Source organism: Schistocerca piceifrons, chromosome 1 (assembly GCF_021461385.2).
Source record: "Schistocerca piceifrons isolate TAMUIC-IGC-003096 chromosome 1, iqSchPice1.1, whole genome shotgun sequence".
Taxonomy (NCBI): Eukaryota; Metazoa; Arthropoda; class Insecta; order Orthoptera; family Acrididae; genus Schistocerca; species Schistocerca piceifrons.
The window spans coordinates 779,825,593-779,848,215 of NC_060138.1; the positions used below are offsets into that span (position 1 = coordinate 779,825,593).

General features: G+C 41.1%; 1 protein-coding gene across 1 annotated transcript in view; it reads left to right on the top strand.

The window, feature by feature from the left end:
- Nucleotides 1-8,358: 8,358 nt before the first annotated feature.
- Nucleotides 8,359-22,623, top strand: part of LOC124775074 (anosmin-1) — a 294,766-nt gene continuing 280,501 nt past the window's right edge. The window contains exon 1 of the mRNA XM_047249882.1: nucleotides 8,359-8,535. Within this exon, the coding sequence (XP_047105838.1) occupies nucleotides 8,359-8,535 (177 nt within the window). The remainder of the gene's footprint in view (nucleotides 8,536-22,623) is intronic.

The following is a 22,623-nucleotide window of genomic DNA, read 5'->3' on the forward strand; positions in this document are numbered from 1 at the left end:
GGTGTAAACTATGTAGCTCCCACAACATACAGGTTGGTAGAAATAAAACAATGAGGCGATGTTTCTCATTGACAAGGCGCCCTTCATGTGTCAGTCAATCATTATGTGGTAATCAACAGCATATCAGTGGACAGATGGGATGAGAAAGACACTGTTAATATGGGGTGATGAACGGTAATACACATTGCAGTTGATAGTGCGATCAATTTTAGCAATTTTACCAGTTGTTCCATAATTTAAATGCCAGCCAATGACACAGCGGAATGCTGCCCAATTTCTGCATCATCGCTAAATGATCCCTCTAGTACTTCGCAAGTACCACATATTATATTACAAATGCAGATAGATGACTGTGGAGAACATCCGTTCAGTCATATACATCAAAGTTTACCAGTTCTTCCTTAATTTCAACACCAGCTGATGACACACTAAAATGCATCCCAATTTCTGTATCATCACTAAGTCATCCTTCCACTACTTTTCAGCTACCATATACTCGACTGCGAATGCAGCCAGATGACTGTGCAGTACATCCGTTCGATCATATATACCAAACTATACCAGACAGCGTCCTATACCGATGAAATTAGGTTATCTACATATTTCCTGCGCATCGATCATAGTACGGAATTTATGAACACGATTGGCCATGTTTCCCTTGTAGGAATGGGTGTTACGGAGCCTTGGGAGAGATAGGCTTGAAAATAGAATGTGGTTTTGTATAGGGACTCTATTCCACGACCGTCGGACTGCCCGCCTGCACTCTTTCCGCTGCGGCATCCGTTACCCCGATAGCACTTTAGCCTAAATGGCTCATTTATTTTATTTAATGCAGATTTAAAGATCTATTACCTGATATTTTTTAAAGATCGTATATATTACAGTTTTCGTTTCTCATCGTTTTTTGTTGTTTTTCTTATTGTTCTTACCTGTGACATTTCACATGTAATACATACTTTTTAAATTAACGGGTAATTGGAGGTTGAACTATAAATAAAATTTGGTTCATTTAAGAAGAATGCAAAAAAATGATATGATAGAGATAAGATCTATTAGTGCCATGACCGATTATGACTGGCGGTGAATATCTGGGAGTGGTTTCTTCGAGCTGTTGGCCACCAGTCACAACGAAATAGTATAGTAATGTTATTGCTAATGCTGTGCATTAACATTAGGAATTCGTCCATGTACAACACTGGATGCTTTCTTGGCTACATTTCAAGCACTTTATATTACATTTACGCTAATATTCACTGTCTTTGACTATTACTTGACTGATTTGTCAGCGCATTTTGGCATGTTACGTCAGATTCATAATTATATGTGTCTTATTCACTGTTACATGTCATATTCCTCCTCATTCTGTTCACTGTCACTGTCGTCATTGTCGCTAAGGAGATTGTTGTTAGCTGCCTATTGGCATGTCTGTTATGTCGTGTCCGCGGGAACTCTTCATATGTTGGTTATGAAATACTGTCAGTTAACGCATTTAACTGTGCCCATAGTTCTCGGTCTCTTATTGTTGTGTATACATGTACCAGAGGAGGAATGACTCTATGGGAGCAAAAAAATTCGAGTAAGTTCCTGTTTATTTAAAAGACTCTGAAAAGTGAGGTACCAATTGCCTCATTCTACTTTCCTTAGCACCTTTAAAAATTTTCCCAAACATTTTGGCATGGGAGCATATTAGAGCTCTTTGCAACATGCAGCTCATCTCCAACTTCCATAATCTCCTCTAACTATAACTCATTCACACTCACTAGTTCATCGCTATAAGTCGCTCATACCCATCCACTCCCACTAGCCCATTCTCAGTCACTCATTCAGCCCATCTCATTGACATTATCTCTTTGTGTCCCACTGTCACCGCCAGACCCACATATCCCTTCATTCTGCACTACTACTACAGTCGTCTCTCACTGTCCTCACTGTCACTATCTGCCTCTTGCTCTCTAATACTTCATTCCTTCCTTCCTACTGATACTGTCTACTCTACTGGCACTATCTGTCTCTTCCTCGTGTCATTGTCATGTACTCAGTCTCTCATTATCACTGGCCTTAATCCCCTTCCACTTTCTCTGTCTCTTTATTCCTCTCCACCGTCCCCCTTGTACTATCTCCTACAATATTTTCCTGGCACTGTTCTCTCACAGTCAGTTATGTTCCACTGGCACTGTTCCTCTCTCTCTCTTTATATTTCTCTCTCTCTCTCTCTTTCTCTCTCTCTCTCTTTCTCTCTCTCTCTCTCTGACACACACACACACACACACACACACACACACACACACACACACACACACACACACACACACTGCCATTGACTCCTTCGCTCTTTCTATAACACAACTACTGTCCATTTTCTCCCTGTGTTTATTACTTTTCCATCTCTTTGCAACTACCACTGTCTTCTCCTCCCTGAGCATAAAAAACCGCGAAAATGATGGCATGCCACAGTTTTTGGGAAATCTTTGAAAGGTGCTTAGGAAGGCAGAATGAGATGGCTGGTATCCCACTCTTCAGTCATATTCGTTTAAAGAAACATGAACATATTCGCATTTTTTGTGGTCCAGTAGCTGCATTTTTCCTCTGGTTCACTGCTGCAGCAGGGCATGTAACTCGTATGAAATGAAATGTATTGGTCAGTAAAATTTTAATAGTTTGCGTACGTGAAATTGAAGGGACGCGAAACTAATTTTACACCTCATACCGGATTGCAAGTGCAGAAAATTTTGCATGTGCTTCAGTACTACAACATGAAGTTCCCAGCTGATAACAGAGACAATTTACAGCATATTTCTCCACGCTATGTCACTTTATAAACTACGTTTTCGCCTCGCACCGGTACTTACGAGAGTATTTTACGTGTACATGTAGGGTAACTTTGAAGGTTTGTGTCTCGGAAACGGATGAAATTGCGAAGGAAATTTTCAAGGCTATTCGAGATAGGGATTGTATAAATACATTGTAAAAATTACAGCCGTTTGGAATGTATAACCCCTTTGGAATCTATGGCTGAGTTTTGGTACCCAAAAAACATGTTTCTCGATAACGGATAATGATTTTTGAAAACTGGGGGACGGCTCCTTTCGATAGATGCCTAGAGAATATTCCGTTAAAATTTGAGCAATTTACTGCGGTTATTTACTACGTGCATTGCGCCTCGTGCCGGATTTTACATGTAGAATTAGGGTAACTTTGAACGTACGTATTCTGAAAACAGATAAAGATACCAATAAATTTTGAACGTTGATTGAGATCGGGGACTTGGGAACATATCGTAAAAATTTATGCCATTTGCTGTGCGGAGCCGTATTGGAACCCTGAAATGGGTTTTGGTCCGCTGGTGACGGTGAAAGTACGGTAAAAAATACCTTTTCAGGGGTTTCCCGAGGAACTGCCCATGAAGTAATGGCCATGCCCATGAAGTAATAAGTCTCATGAAGCCTACCGTAGACTAAAGCAGATACAAAAAGAACCAACCGATTTTCTCCATTTGTCTAAGCAGGAAGAAGTGTGTAATACTCATAGTTTGACCCTGTACAGTAGGATAGTGACAGTAAGATGATCCTTCTGTTTGGTGTACAAATGGCACCTAGTCCAAATTCTATTCAAAACATTTGATCATACTTCTTTATGACGATCAGAACGCGAGGTCTGAGCACAGGAAAATTCCAGTTTTATGCACCGAGTTTTAGAACATATGAGGTACGCATTCTGTTTCATGCATACAATGTTATTATTTAGTTTAAATGTAGTGTATGTCTATTGTACGCATATTTCCCACAGAAGAAGACGTGTCTTCTGGGGAACCTTCTTCCCAGTATGTGCATGTGAGTGTCTGTCTCCGACTCACACGATTTAAGTGCGTGGGATAAGGTCCGTGAGCCGACCGGCGCCAAAAATGCAATTTTTTCTAAACAAATGGCCATCTGGCGCTCCCACTTTTGTCCCTTTCATTCCTGGCCAAGCCATACACTTGCCATAAGTTTGGACGAAATCGACGGTAAAGAGTAGGTGTTGTTCCCTTGTTAGTTTTGGAGTTTCTCCTGGCATGCGTTGTACAATGACTACATAGTATGTAGATATAGGTGAGACACTACTCTGAAATACAGGAAATGGATTTGCAGCTGTGAATACACGCAGACTTCTTCTGTACAATGGAACGGCGACGTTGAAAATTTGTTCCATACCGAGACGGGAACCATGATTTCTCGTCTGTCGGGAGCGGTAGCCTTAACTTTTTCGGCTATCCACTCAAACTTCACAGCCAGACCTAAACTCTTGTATGTCATCGCCCATATGCCATTCAGCTGCACTCGTACAATTATTGTGATTCTTGTGCAGGGGAGTCATTTTATCGAAAGCTGCTAGCTTGGCACCGGTGGACACTACAGTGACTGTCTTTGTAAGAAGTATGGGCCTTAATTATCGTATGGCAGTGGAAGTTGGAAGATATTCTAATGCGTTAATGCGGAACCGATTTATAGTGGAAAAGAATTCGATTCCGCATTAACGCATTAGCATATCTGCCAAGAATCGCTGCCATACTATAATTACAGCCCACACTGGATGTCTGTGAATAACTGCTCTTTTATTACACTGACAGGAAAAATCGCAACACCAAAAAATAATGTTGAGTAATGAAAGTTCGGGAATATATCTGTCTAGGTAACATATTGAAGTGATTAACAATGCAACAACAAGGTTAATGTAAGCACGAAATAAGCTGTTGCAAATGCAAAATGAAGGCAGTGAAAATCCCGTAACTCCATTTTATTAAATTTTGAAGGTTAAGTAAAAATGTTTTCTTAAGTTACTATATGTGTAGCCGTGTTCTAGAAGTCTAACTATTCACAGATTAAAGGAATCCATGGACTTTCAAATCTCACTTTGATGAAGATACTGCTACTGGAATTACGAGTTTCACTGACATATGGAGTTACGAAATTTCCATTGCCTACCATCGATATGTGCTCGATTGGAGACAGATCTGGTGATTGAGCAGGCCAAAGCAAAATGTCGACTCTGAAGAACATGTACGTGGGGGAACGCTATCCTGTTGGAAAGCACCCCCTGGTATGCTGTTCGTGAATGGCAGAACAACAGGTCGAAACACTAGACTGACGTACCAATTTGCAGTCTGTGTGCTTGGGATAACCATGGGCCATCACTGGCACAGAGGCAGAAACAGCTTTCATCAGAAAGCACAAAAGATGTCCATCGTGCCCTCAAAGGAGCTCTCGCTCGACATTACTGCAGTAATAAATAGTGGTAGTTTCGGGTAGGTGGAACGTTTGGGTCGGAGCTGTCTTGAAGCAACTGATTCGTAACAGTTCGTTGTGCCACTGTGATGCCAACTGTTGTCTAAATTACTGCTCCAGATGCAGTACGATGCGCCAGAGCCAAACGCCGAAGAGGTTCGATAGTGCCACACGGCCGTGCAGAGCCCGGTCTTCTTGCGACCGTACATTCTCGTGACACCTCCTGTCAGTAAACGTCTGCAGTGGCTAACGCCATGCCAACCTATCTGTAAAATCGCAAAAGCCACATACAGTTTCTCGTAGCCATATTACACGACATCGTTCAAACGCAGTGAAGTGTTGATAATGGAGCCTTTGTCACCTCAAAGGCATTTTTGACTATCATCAGCTCACCACGTCCAATCTCAGAGGTGAACAACGGCTACGAGCATTACAGCGGGTGTTTAAAAACAAACCTGATTTGCATCCTCACAGTGGTGCTTCATAGCGACTTGTGCGAAATTTGACTTAACATTATCTTTCACCTTGGTTCAAGAATCATGAAAGAAGGTTGTATACATGGAACAATCCTGGAGATACTAGAAAGTATCAGATACATTATATAATGGTAAGACAGAGATTTAAGAACCAGGTTTTAAACTGTATTGCATTTCCAGTGGCAGATGTGGACTCTGACCACAATCTATTGGTTATGAACTGTAGATTAAAACTGAAGAAATTGCAAGAAGGTGGGAATTTAAGGAGATGGGACCTGGATAAACTGACTAAACCAGAGGTTGTACAGAGTTTCAGGGAAAGCATAAGGGAATGGGGGAAAGAAGTATAGTAGAAGAAGAATGGGTAGCTCTGTGGGATGAAGTAGTGAAGGCACCAGAGGATCAAGTAGGTAAATAGACGAAGGCTAGTAGAAATCCTTGGGTAGCAGAAGAAATATTGAATTTAATTGATGAAAGGAGAAAATATAAAATTGCAGTAAATGAAGCAGGCAAAAAGGAATACAAACGTCTCAAAAATGATATCGACAGGACGTGCAAAATGGCTAAACAGGGATAGCTAGAGGACAAATGTAAGAATGTAGAGGCTTATCTCACTAGGGCTAGGATAGATACTGCCTACAGGAAAATTAAAGAGACCTTTGGAGAAAAGAGAACAACTTGCATGAACATCAAGATCTGAGATGGAAACCCGATTCTAAGCAAAGAAGGGAAAGCAGAAAGGTGGAAGGAGTATATAGAGGGTCTATACAAGGGCGATGTACTTGAGGGAAATATTATGGAAATGGAAGAGGATGTAGATGAAGATGGAATGGGAGATACGATACTGTGTGAAGAGTTTGACAGAGCACTGAAAGACCTGAGTCGAAACAAGGCCCCGGGAGTAGACAACATTCCATCAGAACTTCTGACGGCCTTGGGAGAGCTAGTCCTGACAAAACTCTACAATCTGGTGAGCAAGATCTATGAGACAGGCGAAATACCCTCAGACTTGAAGAATAATATAATAATTCCAATCCCAAAGGAAGTAGGTGTTGACAGATGTGAAAATTGCCGAACTATCAGTTTAATAAGTCACAGCTGCAAAATACTACCACGAATTCTCTACAGACGAATGGAAAAACTGGTAGAAGCCGATCTCGGGGAAGATTCCGTAGAAATATTGGAACACGTGAGGCAATACTGACCTTACAACTTATCTTAGAAGAAAGATTAAGGAAAGGCAAACCTACGTTCCTAGCATTTGTAGACTTAGAGAAAGCTTTTGACAATGTTGACTGGAATACTCTCTTTCAAATTCTAAAGGTGGCGGAGGTAAAATACAGAGAGCGAAAGGCTATTTACAATTTGTACAGAAACCAGATGGCAGTTATAAGAGTCGAGGGACATGAAAGGGAAGCAGTGGTTGGGAAGGGAGTGAGGCAGGGTTGTAGCGTCTCCGCGATGTTATTCAATCTGTATATTGAGCAAGCAGTAAAGGAAACAAAAGAAAAATTCGGAGTAGGTATTAAAATCCATGGAGAAGAAATAAAAACTTTGAAGTTCGCCGATGACATTGTAATCCTGTCAGAGACAGCAAAGCACTTGGAAGAGCAGTTGAACGGAACGGACAGTGTCTTGAAAGGAGGATATAAGATGAACATCAACAAAAGTAAAACGAGGATAATGGAATGTAGTCGAATTAAGCCGGATGATGCTGAGGGAATTAGATTAGAAAATGAGACACTTAAAGTAGTAAAGGAGTTTTGCTATTTGGGGAGCAAATTAACTGATGATGGTCGAAGTAGAGAGGATATAGAATGTAGACTGGCAATGGCAAGAAAAACATTTCTGAAGAAGAGAAATTTGTTAACATCGAGTATAGATTTAAGTGTCAGGAAGTCGTTTCTGAAAGTATTTGTATGGAGTGTAGCCATGTATGGAAGTGAAACACTGACGATAAATAGTTTGGAGAAGAAGAGAATAGAAGGTTTCGAAATGTGGTGCTACAGAAGAATGCTGAAGATAAGATGGGTAGATCACATAACTAATGAGGAGGTATTGGACAGCATTTGGGGGAAGAGGAGTTTGTGGCACAACTTGACAAAAAGAAGGGACCTGTTAGTAGGAAATGTTCTGAGGCATCAAGGGATCACCAGTTTAGCATTGGAGGGCAGCGTGGAGGGCAAAAATCGTAGAGGGAGACCAAGAGATGAATGCACTAAGCAGAGTCAGACGGATGTTGGTTGCAGTAGGTAGTGGGAGATGAAGAAGCTTGCACAGGGTAGGGTAGCATGGAGAGCTGCATCAAACCAGTCTTAGGACTGAAGACCACAACACCAACAACAACATTATCTTTCTCATGTAGAAACAAGCAAAGCAACTTTCGTTTATGTGCTGCGGTTTTTTTCCTTAAGTGTGTAACGGCCTCGTAATTCTTACAAGCGCTGCACTGTCGTATTGTGTGCAGTAGGCCGTGCTTCGCCTGCGCCTGTGACGCTGCAGTCCCGCCGCGCACGTGTGGCGTTGGCGGGAGCGGCGAGCGGCTGCGCCCCGCTGCCCCCCGCCGCGCCGCGGGCTGTCGGAGGCTTGCTTGTGCGGTCCTCGCGGCCGGCGCGTCAGTCATGGGGCGGGCGCGCGCGCGGCTGCAGCCGGGCCCGGCGCCTCTGCCGGTGCCGCTGCCGCTGCTGGCGCTCGCCGCCTGCGTCGCTGCCGCCGTCGCCGTCGCCGCGGCCGCCGCCGACGACGTGCGCGAGGCGCAGTGCGCGCTGCTCTGCACGCACCACGGCAATCGCTCCGCCGTGAGTACCCCGCTAATGTCACGCTTGCTGCGCAGCGGATTTCCTAAGCTTCCCTTTACAGCTGTAGAACGTTATCTAATTACAGATGTAATGAACCACTTGGAACAGCGCGACCATCGCAACTGGCGTGTTCTGATGACGCCCACCGCACAACACTTCTGACAGAATCGTCGTAATTCTGTAAAGCTCAGCAATACCGATAGTTTCTTAACGTTCCATTGGGTCCTCAGCATAGTGTACTTCAGTATAAGGCATAATGAAAATTAACGTTCCAAAATAAGCTGCAGTAAGGTAATATTTTTAATATTGCACACGATAGGCCTGTTTCGGCTTATTTCCATTATCAAGTGACCTGCGAAAACATGATTGGTAAGATTATCCATACGTAAATCGTAGCTACTTTATGGTTACATTTGCATTGGTACTCATGTCTAGTTGGAGATGATGACCGTATTGTATATATAGTAAACTTTTTCTGTCATGTCTTGGTAAGTGTAATACTTTTTACAGTTACGAAACGTAAAAATACGCGATTTTTTCACATATTTTGAAAGTTCAATTCTGACAGTTCTTTACTACGATGCTATATCTTTACAAAATATACACAACTAAACAGAAATGATATTACATTACGTTGTTTTTACTTTCTTTCAAATTTGAACTATGGCATGTGTAAGTTTTTTTAATCATGTGACTATTTCTTTTCATATTCTATACTGTGCACAAAGTTTTAGAGATAGTATTTACGTTTAAAAAAATGGTTCAAATGGCTCTGAGCACTATGGGACTTAACTTCTGACATCATCACCTCCTAGAACTTAGAACTACTTAAACCTAACTAACCTAAGGACATCACACACATCCATGCCCGAGGCAGGATTCGAACCTGCGACCGTAGCGGTCGCGCGGTGCCGGACTGTAGTGCCTAGAACCGCTTGGCCACCCCTGCAGGCATTTACGTTTAAAATCAGTGTATTCATCTAGAATTTAGTGCGGATATTTCCTTGTATGAATATGAATTTCCAGTTAATCGAATCTGGTCTAGTATGTCGTTTCGGTATTTTGTGCAATATTTCTAAGGCAGTTTCAGTTTTTCAGCCTTTGTGGCGTTGAATTTTCAGACGTAAATAGAAGCTTCAGGGATTATTATCAGTGTTTCTACTGTGTTCTTTAAATCCGTCAAGCTTCTATTTGCACCTGAAACTCAACAGCACAAAGCAAGGAAAAATGAAACTGCCTTGAAACATTACACAATATATCGAAAGGACTTACTATTAACAATCTCGAATAATAAGAAATTCTTATTCATACAAGGAAACATCCACACAAAACTCTAAATGAACAGACTGATTTTAAACATAAATGCTATGTCTAAAACTTTATTGACAGTGTAGAATACCGAAAGAAATAGTCACATGATTAACAAAACTTACACAGACCATAGATAAAATTTAAACGAGAGCAAGAACAACGAAATGTAGCATCATATCTGATAAATTGTATATACTTCGTAAAAATATGGCATCGTAGTAAAGAACTGTCAAAACTGAACTGTCAAAATATCTGACAAAAACGTGTATTTTTACATTTCGTAACTATAAAAAGTATTATACTTACCAACACAAGACGGAAAAAAATTATTATAGATGCAATATGCTCATCACATTCAACTACACTTAAGTACTAATGTAAATCAAACATAAAACAGCCACGATTTACGTGTATATAATCTTACCAATCTTATTTTCGCAGGTCACTTGATAAAGGCAATAAACCGAAACAGGCCTGTCCTGTAAAATGTTAAAAATGTATTACTTTATTGCACCTAGTTTGGGAGCTTTTACTTTCATTATGTCTCATAGGCATACACAAGTCTCTTTTCTGCTACAGTCGCATTTTAACAACAATACAGTATTTTGTTTGACATATTTATCTCATGTGACACCACGTACTTCCTACTTACTGGTCGGCGCTACAGTCCTTGTAGAACCTCAGCCTCCTCTCACACCTGTCTCCGTTCTTTTCTGTCAATCGCTGTCCTCCTCCACTTTCTGATTCCCATTTCTTTGAGATCCTCCTCCGTATCTTTACCTGGGTCTTCTCTCTTCGGGCTTTCTTATCGACACGTTCTTAACACTTTGAGTTTCTGACATTTTCTATACATGTCAAGCCGATATTATTTTTCCTTGCTTGATGTTTCAGTTTAATATTCATCTGTCCAAAAAACGTCTCTAGTTTTGAATGTGTTCTCATTCTCCAACTTCCTTCCTCTCTCACCGCCCCAAATATCTTTCTCAAAATTTTCCTTTCTCATGTTAACAACCAGTCTTCCTCTCTGTGGTCACCACCCATCCTTCCCATCCATACATTACTATAGATCTTAATGCAGTCAAATATATTTTTTATTCCTATTATCGTTTCTGGACTTGAATACATCATGCAAGGAATAATAACACCTGTTTTCACTTGTTAACCTGTCTTGAATTTCTGCTGTTCTCCTGTTGTCTTCTGTTATTATCGAGTCAAGGTATTTAAACTTTTCCACTCTTTGGTACCCTTTCCGATTTATTTTTATTGAAGTCTCTCCTCTATCCCCACCACCCATAAACATGTACTTTGTTTTACCTTTATCAACTTCCAGTCCTAATTCCCGCGCTGCTCCTTCCAATGCAGCATAATTATCCTTTAAAGCCCTGATATTCCTTACGGTTAACGCTACGTCATTTGTGTATGCCACCACTTAGACCTGTCGGTTAAAAATTTTTCCTCATGGGTTTGTTGGAATTTGCCGGATTACTTTCTGTAGTGTTAAAAAATAACGTCTCCCTTTCACAGACCCCTCAGCTCTTGGGTTATCATATGGTTTGTGAATAATGTGTACTTGAAAAGGGGAGATAGAACCTCAGTCGCAGACAAATCTGCCAGATATACAATTGAGAAAGTTGAATAACTCACAGAAATTGTTTTGCCACAGTCAAAAGATTTCGCTACATAACCTCTCTGTTACCCACAACAACAACAAAAACGTCACACTTATGGAAAATGTATTCATACAAAGTAATGTATAATCAGTTGATGGCCACTTGATGACAGAAGAAAGCTGCTGAAACGCGTCGTACCAAACTAAACACTGTTACTAAAACGTGATTGAAGCAGTGAAGTGTGTACATTGTAATATTCGTGAGACAGTCGTGGATCTCGTCCAGTAGCGTTCTCGCTTCCCACGCCCGGGTTCCAGGGTTCGATTCCCGGCGGGGTCAGGGATTTTCTCTGCCTCGTGATGGCTGGGTGTTGTGTGATGTCCTTAGGTTAGTTAGGTTTAAGTAGTTCTAAGTTCTAGGGGACTGATGACCATCGATGTTAAGTCCCATAGTGCTCAGAGCCATTTGAACCATTTTTGATCTCGTCCAGTTCGATTTAACTTCGAGTACTTACAGTTTACTTTGTCGCATCATATTTCTTGATTTGCCTTTTTCATTTCTTAATTCGACAGATTTATAGGTACTTTGTTGCGTGCAGCGTAACAGTCACTGTACGGTTTGTGAGTAATATGCAGTTCAACGGGAAAGATAAAAGCTCACAGTCGCAGAAAAATCGTATAATTTCACATAGACAACCTGTGGAAGTTCACTCATACCGTAAGGTTCGCCGTCTTCGTCTGAGCACTCTAAACACTAGCAGACACGGCGTGCCTCACAGAGCTCAGAGCTCACTTGGATGTCTGTAATCCGCAGCACCTTTCAGATTATCTGCAACCTCTACTCCTCTCTCACAGAATCAGTTGCTCTGCATTTTCAGTGACGTTTACTCCGTTGCTCGTATTTAGGTAACGATCCTTTTTGAATTTTCAAAAACAGAGCTCACTGAATATTTAGTGATACTGTAACGTATCGATTGGATAACGTTTTGGTGCGTTATTCTGATAATAAACCTCTGTATACTAACATATTTAGTTTCTTAATCTTTTAAACTGGGACTAAAATCAATGAAATAATGCGAAACTAGTGATAACTACAGGGGGAATAATTTTTTTAAGGAGCACATCCTTCTTAACCCGTTGTTTATTAGTTATGCCCATATGTGAGCGGCTCGTATCTAGCGTGGCTAGTTGTTGTGTTACAGAGCCTTCAGCAATCTCTGCTACCAGCATGATGGAGATCCAGAAATATATACCTTTGGGAACACTGGATTAGTCAAGAAAGGACCGGCCACGTGTCCAAAGTGTTTACCTTATTCAAAGTCCCTTGACTGTTTTTCCTCCACTGCATCGCAAGAGTTTAGCGACTGTACGAATCAATGATGTTGAAACGTCCCCTTGGAAAAAATTATGAATGACTGTGCTGGTAAACTTCTTACCTTATTTTATTTTAAAACAGCTGAGAAAAACTGAACGTACTCAGACATTTCTCTCTTTACTTATTCTGATCGTCACTGAACTGACACACAATATTTTTAGCGCAACGCTATCTGACTTTCAATAATCCCTACAAAAGAATGGCCCTGACTAACAATAACCTATACCTTTCATGAATCACGTACCTCACAAAGATCTTTATTATTCGAACTACTGCAATACAGCGAGCCCCAATACTGCCAGCTAAATAAAAGATTCTAACTACTCAAGGCACTAACTACTGATAGGCATAGTTAGCAAATGAAAGATTTTGATAGAGAACAAACAGTGTATTTTCCTTAATAATATTCAAAACTTATCATATATCTATCAAATCATGACCTCCATCTTCACAAGTTTCCTTTTTCTGGCGGACACACGTCCAGATCGTGCGCTTATAGTAACCTTTCAAAACTCTGGCATCTCTCTCTCCACATCCACCACTGCTGACGGCTCATCTCCAACTGCCCAACGCTACGCGCTGTTCACATCCAACTGCCCAACACTACACAAGCGAATATTCCAACAATGCCAACCAGCCACAGACTGCACATAGCACAGTGGTTTTCATACAGAGCGCTACGTGACGTTACCAACATAAAAACCTGAACAGCCTACTTGCGATGTGCTCACGAAATTTATTCATACTTGACTGAACTGGGCGATCATTGCTGCGGAACAATGAAACATGTAATGAGATTCTTGGTAGACTTCTTGAACATGTGTTCTAAATTATTCAAAATTTTAATCTGTGTCGAACTGTCCTTATTCATTCTTAGAAAGTGACTGACGTAATGTACGTATACCTCATAAAAGACTATCTGAAAAGAATATGTTACTTGACGATAAATTATTCTCTGTGCATGGCTTGTCGTTCCTCAGTTTTTTCTATTATGCCTGAAACAACCAGCGTGTCAACGATGGTGCTAACGACAATGGTAGTAATGCTGATGACTGTAAGGTACTGGTAGACGACCGTCCAACTATGGTAATCCCTTAACACCTGAATAAATTTCTAGATGAAAAATAAAAATAAGAAATCTTTAGAGGTGCCCGAAACACACAGAAGAATGCAGCACTTGTCAGAAGCGTTGGTAGCTTCACGCAGAATTAGCACCTACCGGCACTGGTGCTCAAAAACAGCTGAACTTCCAATTATTAGCACAGCAATGGTATGATGCGGATTCGCAACATTCAGCATTAAAGGGGTAATAAGTACATGTCACTGTTTTATATATCGTGTCCTTAAAAAGTAAGAATGACTACCTACAGTTTTGCAAGTGGAAGTGACAAACCTAAAAGAAATTTGTTACTAAATGCTTAATAATTTGAAATATTCAAAATATGTGTGTCGTTTTATTCAATATTTACAGAAAATGATGATATTCAGTTTCATAAAAAATATAAGATTTATCAAGAATTACTTCTTATTCTTGCTTCTTTTTTAAAAAAGGGAACAACTATTTTCATATTAAAAGATACTCAAACCCTTCGCAGAGCCGTGTTGTGTACTTAATTATAGCTCAAGTTCAAGTAAAGAAATTTTTGAATCCGACTGAAGCAATTAAATCTTCCTTATGACGTCTATCTTAACTACCGTCTTTCACTCTACTGTTCTTTCCCACGTAATTTTCGCCTAGTTTGACTGAAACACCCAGTTTGTTATATATTTCATAACTTAGGTCTTGCATCTGCTCGTGCTCCAGTAAAAGGTGAAGCAACGGTGCTAGAAGTATCGTGTTAGAAGTAAACATTTCACAGCGTTAAATAACATTCTGTAGTAGAAATAAGGTATATAAGTAAATGAAATTATGTGACAGAGCTTCAAATTACACGAAAAGCGGTTAGCGTTGTCACCTCATCATGTTTCTCAACGCTCGACTTGTGGTGATATTTCAAGAAAGATGATAATGATCACTTCTTTACCAACTCAGTCATTAGATAGAAGTACTGTATGGTGTGGTCACTCACACCCTTATTACCTCTGACATACATTCTGACGGAACTTCTTGACTGACAACTAAGCTCAAGTAGATGCACGTGACTTGTTTACTAATATCCTTGAATGAAATAACAAAAAACTCAACTTTTACTCGTGTTTGGCACCCTTCAAAGCACAAATAACAATTATGAGCTTACAGCTGAGAGCAGAAGATTATCCATCTCAAACATCTCGGTCCAGAGCTATAAAAAGATGAGACGACGTCTCTTTAACATCTAAGAAGACTGAACGACGCACCGTGCAGTGTCATGACATTTACATCTGTTTACAGCTACGTCTTTACTTTGCATTTCACTACAAATTGCTTAGCAGAGGGTACTTAAGTAACATACGCAAGGTATTTTCCATTCCAATCACGCTGGAGAGTACGAATAATAAATTATTATACGTCTGTTTATCTTCACACGTTCAGTGGAAGTAACACGTAGGAGGATCAAGAATATTAATGTAATTTTCTAAAAAGTTCACGATGAAGCTGTTAGGCATCCGTTATGGTGACACTGGCCAACAAGCCATTGAGCGTTTGTGTCGCCCTTTTTTTGGACACTGTTAGTCCTACATATTTGCTGCCGCACCATTACTTCATAAGCCATCTAATTCGTTAACAAACCGAGGCTTCTCAGAAGCCTGCCAATAAATTTAAGCTTGCTATTTGTTTGCATACAGGTGAGTTATGTGACCCTCACGTATCACCGAATATTTGTATGACATATTGCCAGGTGTGATTCCTTAATAACGCAGTTAAAGTATACCGCAGTTTAAAACTTCAAGAAAGTGAACCATATGGGGCGATCTGCTTCTATTTGCGTATTAAACAGCTGACACCACTGGCCTATTGAAAAAAAGTGTTCTCCATGAAAAATTAATTATGAGAAAGAACTGATCAACATGAGTGTTGCATGTCGTGAATTCTGACGAAAAAAAAAGGCAGAAACGAATATCTCATCAATGATTCTGTACGTCTACATGTTATTGTGGATACGAAGCACCAATCAAAGTGGGAAGCGAAAATCGGTTATCCTGCCAAAAAAGGCAAAAACGATTTCATCTCTCGACATGATAGTGGAAAGCTTTTATTGGGATCTCTCATCGATTGCCTTGAAGCCGGCAAAATAATAACTGGCAAAAACTGTACAAGTTTTGAGGCCGAAAAGGGTAGAGAAATACGTGAGAAATAACAAAATAAATAAATCTTTTTCCATCAGAACATAATACCTGTGTTACAACATAAATAACATATTCATGTGATTTTAGCTTGGCATTGTTCTTCGTTCAGGTGTACATATTATGTCTCTACTACACTGCAATCTGAGCCTTAGAGAGTAATCTATTGTATCTGACAGTGATAATATTTTTCATGCAAACGCACCTTTATCTGGAAATGTCTCATGTCCTGAAGATTCTGTTCCATTCCTTCTGACTCTTACTGTTTCTAAAAAGCTACTTCTTTCAAAGACTTATATCCATATGGATAATATAAAAGGAGGGAGAGGTGAGGGGCTCAACATACTCGTAAAAAGGATGACTTCTCATATTTTGGGAAAATCATGTCGTTCTCTTGTGTGCAGTAGCTGTGTGTGTACCACATCTCGAGATACAGTAAGGCTTACAATATTCCCATTTCTTTAATCATATTCCACACAGGTACTTTGTCAATGGGAAAACTGAGCTATTTAAATTACAAGTTATCGTAACATCCGTCCTTTTTCACACGTTTAAATAATGTCGTCGTGAAGTAACCAAAAGCTGCTGTAATATAATACCGTGTGCAATAGAAAGATATGGCCAAACTTCCAGCAAACATCCTTCACACGTAGAGGACTAACATCTGTTACATGGACATGGGTTCGGAAACGCTTTATTTCCATATTAGAACTCAGTTTCTACAACTATTTAACACATTAATCACGGGAAACAGACTGGAAAAGAAAGTACCCAGCACGGTACGAAACACTTTTCTACACGAAATGTTCAAAACGCACTCGGTTAGTACATGCATCAACTCACCGTCACTTTGAATTCCTGATGCGCTGAGTGGTTTAAGTTCCAGTGAGCGTAAAGTCTAAGGAATTCGTCCACCTCCATCTGTCTATCTGTCACGAACTCTGTTGTTTGGAGGCCTGTGAACATTAACACTAAAATCAGGACGAGCTCCACCAGGCGTGAAATACGTGATTTGTCACTCTCGTAAACGCTTAAGTTCCATCAGAACTGGCAAACTTATTCTCTAATAAAACAGTATAAGTTTCGCCGTTAAGCCTGGCTTGAAGAACTGAGGCTCTAACCAACAGCCACAAACAATGCCCGCCAAAACATTTCAGAAAATCTTTGTTGGCGACGTGATTCCACAATTTCGTGACTGTTCTCGACAGCACACACGTGCTGATCGTGAAAATTTACAATCCGATCACGCTGAAACGAAGCCTCATGTGAACAGTACACCTGCAGTTGACACTTTGCTAAATGAACCATTCATGGAGGTGTACCCGTGCAGGAAAATCAGCTGCTGATACTGCCTCCACACCCTGTACTTGATGTGGACAGAGCTGGTTCTCATGTAGAGCTCTCCAGAGTCAAGTGGTCAACCTTATTTGCTGTAGCTACTTGCCTTACATTGACACTTGGGATGTCGTCAACTGCACGAAAACATTCCTCCTCCATTTGAGATGTCCTCGTCCTTCTGGACGTCCCCGCAGTCGCAAATGGTGGGATTAGAAAAGTACATGCTCCCTAAGACCGTAAGATGTAAGAAAAATATGTACGTAATGCCGATACTTTCTGTATCTGTGTGTTTCCCCACGATTAATGTGGTTATGAAGAGAAGTAGAAAATGAGCTATAACATGGAAATAATGCGTTTCCAGACACGTGTTTATATAACACATTTTATTCCTCTGTGAGGAATTTTCCTGAAAGTTTGGCCATACCTTTTACACCCTGTATTTATTTTCATAGAAGCACTAGTTTCGGTCATGCGATAAATTCAAGTTGGAGATGAGGTTGAATGAAGGTTGCTGTGCGTCAAGAATACAAATGTGTTCAATTACAGCGTATGTCACATATACACATAGGTGAAAGCAATTAATTTTTAACGCTAAGAAACCATCATTTCAAATGATGTAATGCCAATCTATGACCTGAAGACACTCCCATGACCGAAATTATTTGTCTGTGAATAACTTGTGAATAACTGTATATATAACAGCAGGCTTTGATAATGCCGTGACACCATTCTTTAAATACATTGTAATTGTTCAGCGCTGTTTAACAGAATATACCTTTTAAAAGTTTGGAACCCTCTGACACCTGTATCTGCAACTACATCAATATTCCATTAGACATCTTACGGTGTGTGGCAGAGAGTACTTTTGCTATCACTATCTATTCCGCCTTCCCTGTTCCACTCGCGAATGGCACTTAATATCTTGGAAGTTGTATACGCAGTCGAGCACGTAGCTTCTGTGTTCCAAGATTTCCTAAAGAGATTCGACACAGTATCTCATTGTCGACAGATAACGACGATACGATCAATCCAATTTCTAATATGATTAACAATTATTTTGAATACAAAACGTCGTAATTTAAGGCTAGGTTGTGAAACCAGTTTCAGAAACTGCGCAATCGCCTGCTGGGCATGCACGACATGCATTAGCTCAAATCACTGGTGAAACTAAACAGTTTCGGTTTGTATACAGTGCGTTTTGGGGGCTGTCAATAAGGCTGACAACAAAAACAAGCAGCGGCCTATTTCTGTACTTGAGACAATCCTAGGTGACCTGAACATGGTTGGTTTGACGATATCTGAGCCTGAGAGCAAACGTCAGTAAATTAGAAACACGTTCACATATTAATTACGAAGAACAAGCAAGTAAAACATCTAGCTGTGGAACAGATAACATACACTGCATAGAAAAATATGAATCCCCACTTACCGAGAAACATAATGAGACCTGCAGTTTCAGTTCTGGCGACAATATTTCTCGCGTTTTAGTATCTTTCATTCCGTTCACATCATTTCATGTTGTATGTTAATGACCACGCAGAAAATGTTAATAGTTATCTCAGACATTACAAGGATGATGCAGTTATCTACAATTCAGTATTGACACAAAAAAGCTACACAAGATTTCTACATCTACATCTGCATGATTACTCTGCAATTCAAAATTAGGTACCTGGAAAAGGGTTCATTGAACCACCTTCAAGCTATTTCTCTACTGTTCCTCTCTTGAACAGCGCCCAGGAGAAACTTACACTTCAATCTTTCCGTGCGAACTCTGGTTTCACTTATTTTATTATAATGATCATTCTTCCATATGTAGGTGGGCGCCAACAACACATTTTCACACTCTGAGAAGAAAGTTGGTGACTGAAATTTCCTGTCGCAACGGAAAAAGTTTTGTTTTAATGATTGCCACCCCAATTCTCATATCATATCTGTGGCCCTCTCTTACATATTCAGACGGATTCTGATAAAATTTCAAAGTGGTACAAAGACTAGCAACTCACCTTAAATGTTCAAAAATTTAAAATTGTTTACTTTACAAAAATAAAATCTATGGTCTATGTATGTATGTATTAAACCGAGGACCTAGAAACGACGGAGAGACTTCGTCCCGCCGTAACTCTCAGTGGTTCACAACACCACATTAGACCACCGCAGTCCACCCACTCCACCGTCGCTCCACATAGCACCCAGGGTTATTGTGTGGTTTGGCCCGAGTGGACCCCTCCGAGAACGTCTCATACCAGACGAGTGTAACCCTAAATGGTTGCATGGTAGAGTAATTATGGTGTACGCATACGTGGAAACGGTGTTTGCGCCGAAGTGTGATATATCTGATCGTTCGATTTCAATCCCTGCAGACTGTTACACCCATGTATTGTGGGAGCTGATCGAGTCCAGTTGTGCCTCACTGATATTGTAGTCATACAGCCACTTAAAAAAAAAAAAGAAACATGTGACTAAAGACGTCGACGCAATTCAGAGACGCGCTGCTAAATCGCCAATGGACCGGTGTGATCCATGTGGTAGTGATGCAACAGAGATTGCCATGAAAATTATTATGGACTCTTCGGAACGAAGGTAAGGTTTGAAATGTTTTCAGTAGGAGGTACCACACAGCGTTTAGATGTTTATTAGGAATCATAAGAAAAAACACCAACAGCCACTATGATAAATCTTTGTTATTGCTTTCTGTTTCGAGTATCGAGGATCATCATGAGGCACGGGAACTGTCGCAGACGTTGTGTGTAGCCAGATGTATGATGTTCAGCCCCTCTACCTAACGTGGAAAGCGGAAGCTGAACATCGCAAAATGGTTCAAATGGCTCTGAGCACTATGGGCTCAACATCTGAGGTCATCAGTCCCCTAGAACTACTTAAACCTAACTAACCTAAGAACATCACACACACCCATGCCCGAGGCAGGATTCGATCCTGCGACCGTAGCGGTCACGCGGATCCAGACTGAAGCGCCTAGAACCGCTCGGCCACACCGGCCGGCTGAACATCGCAACCAGATACTTAAAATATGAAAATTGTTCAGGATATGTAATATCGTTAGCAATAAAACAAATATAACGTGCCCGACTTCTGCATACTTGTAAAGGTATAGGAAACATCGAAATTAGACCATGATTCTTATTAACAATTGAGTGTTTAGGTAAGAAGTACATCCGTTTTATTTTTGATGTCGCCGGATCTTATAACAAAGCTTTCCCATGGTGTCTGTAAGTGATACAAGTTTGAGAGCTAATACTGCATATAGACTGTGCAACCATTAAGCTGCTTCCACCATCTGTTTCGCGTATGAATCACGAGTATAAGATAGTAGAGATTCAGTCGTGTCTAGAGACATTCAGACAATCGTTTTCCTTGCGCTACACACACGAACAGAATAAGATGGTAAGTGACTATAATTAAAATGAAATGTCCACCACCGTGCGTTCTATAAGTTGCGAAGTATCTATAACGCGTCACAAGAAAATGTGCTGCATTCATAAGACACAGTCGTACGTCAATATAACTCCACACACATACATACCATGCGGGGGCACGTAAATGAGTAATAGAATTGCAATTTGCTGTGACAGGAACAACGGCCATCAGAGTGCATTAGTGAAAGTCGTGTTTAGTGTTGCTGCTAGACCTGATAAGGTATGTAAAGAGGATGAACAGCGTCAGATGTTGAATGGTCAATGTGAATGACACAGAGAGATGGTGTACTCGTTTGAGACAGAGTTATCAGCTCGTGACAAAGATTGAAAGAGGCCTCATTGTGGGTCTCCATTCGGCCGACTGGTCGAATTGTGCAGTATCCAGATTTTCGGGGCATTGGGACGTGACAGAGAAACGGAGTTGGACTGCATTGTAATGTGAGGGCAGGGATAGTCGTCGTCAAGCTTCTGGTCGATAACGTCTGACTACCGTCAGGAACGGTCGTCGTATTGAGGACGAGGCACTTCGTAAGCCCTTCACATCTGCTCCTGCCATCTGAGAGCAAGTAGTGGACACCTTAAAATATTCTGTGTCATCCCGCACCGTTTGTAGGAGACTAGGAGCAGTCGGACTGGGGAATTACCGTCCGTTCCGTAGATAACGGTTAAGACCACGATATAAATTGTTGCGTTTCGAGTGGTACTATGACTGGGAAGAGTGAACAGTTGATCAATGGCTATGAGTTTTTGTTCTGCACTACCTCGGGTGCATATCGTCGGCGACGGAGAAGTCCTTTTCTTTTGTGATGTGGAGAAGCAGTGCAATATTACGCCTGGTGTCATTGTGTGGGGAGCCATCGGATACGAATTCAGGTCAGTGCTGGTAGTGACTGAGGGAATGCTGACGGCACACCGGCTTGTCATGAACATCCTGCGTTCTCATGTGTTACCTCTCAAGCGACAGTACCGTAATGCCATTTTTCAACAGGAGAATACTCGTTCACACATAACACGTGTCCGTATCAACTGTTTTCGTGATGCTAAGGTACTGTCGTGGCCAGCACGATCCCCAGATCTGTCCTTTATGGAATAATTGTAGAACCAGGTTGAACGTCAACTCCGTCCCCGTGCCAGTATCCAGGACAGATGCAACAGCTGTGATCCAGCTTGCCTCAGGAGAGAAAGTAGCGGCCTTATGACACCCTTCCCAACCGAATTAACTCATGCATCTAGAAAGAAATGATAATTAATCGAAACCCCCAGCTGCCAACAGGTGTTGTTGATAAACCTCAATGGGGACAGCTGGAAATATGTGCCCTGACCGGGACTCGAACCCGGGATCTCCTGCTTACATGGCAGACGCTCTACCCATCTGGGCCAGCGAGGACACAGAGGATAGCGCGACTGCAGGGACTTATCCCTTGCACGCTTCCCGTGAGACCCATGTTCCCAATTGTCCACAACCTACATTCGTAATGTTCCTAAATTGGTATCCTAATTGGCATCTGTTGTTGCGGATATAGTTAAAGGCTACCGGGCCATTGACCATCTTCTGTGCGAATGCGAAAACTTTGCCCGAACTCTTACGGGAATCGTCACCTTAGGTAGCGCGAGTAATGAGTGAATGGACATATCCTTTAGGAACATTACGTACACTCCTGGAAATGGAAAAAAGAACACATTGACACCGGTGTGTCAGACCCACCATACTTGCTCCGGACACTGCGAGAGGGCTGTACAAGCAATGATCACAC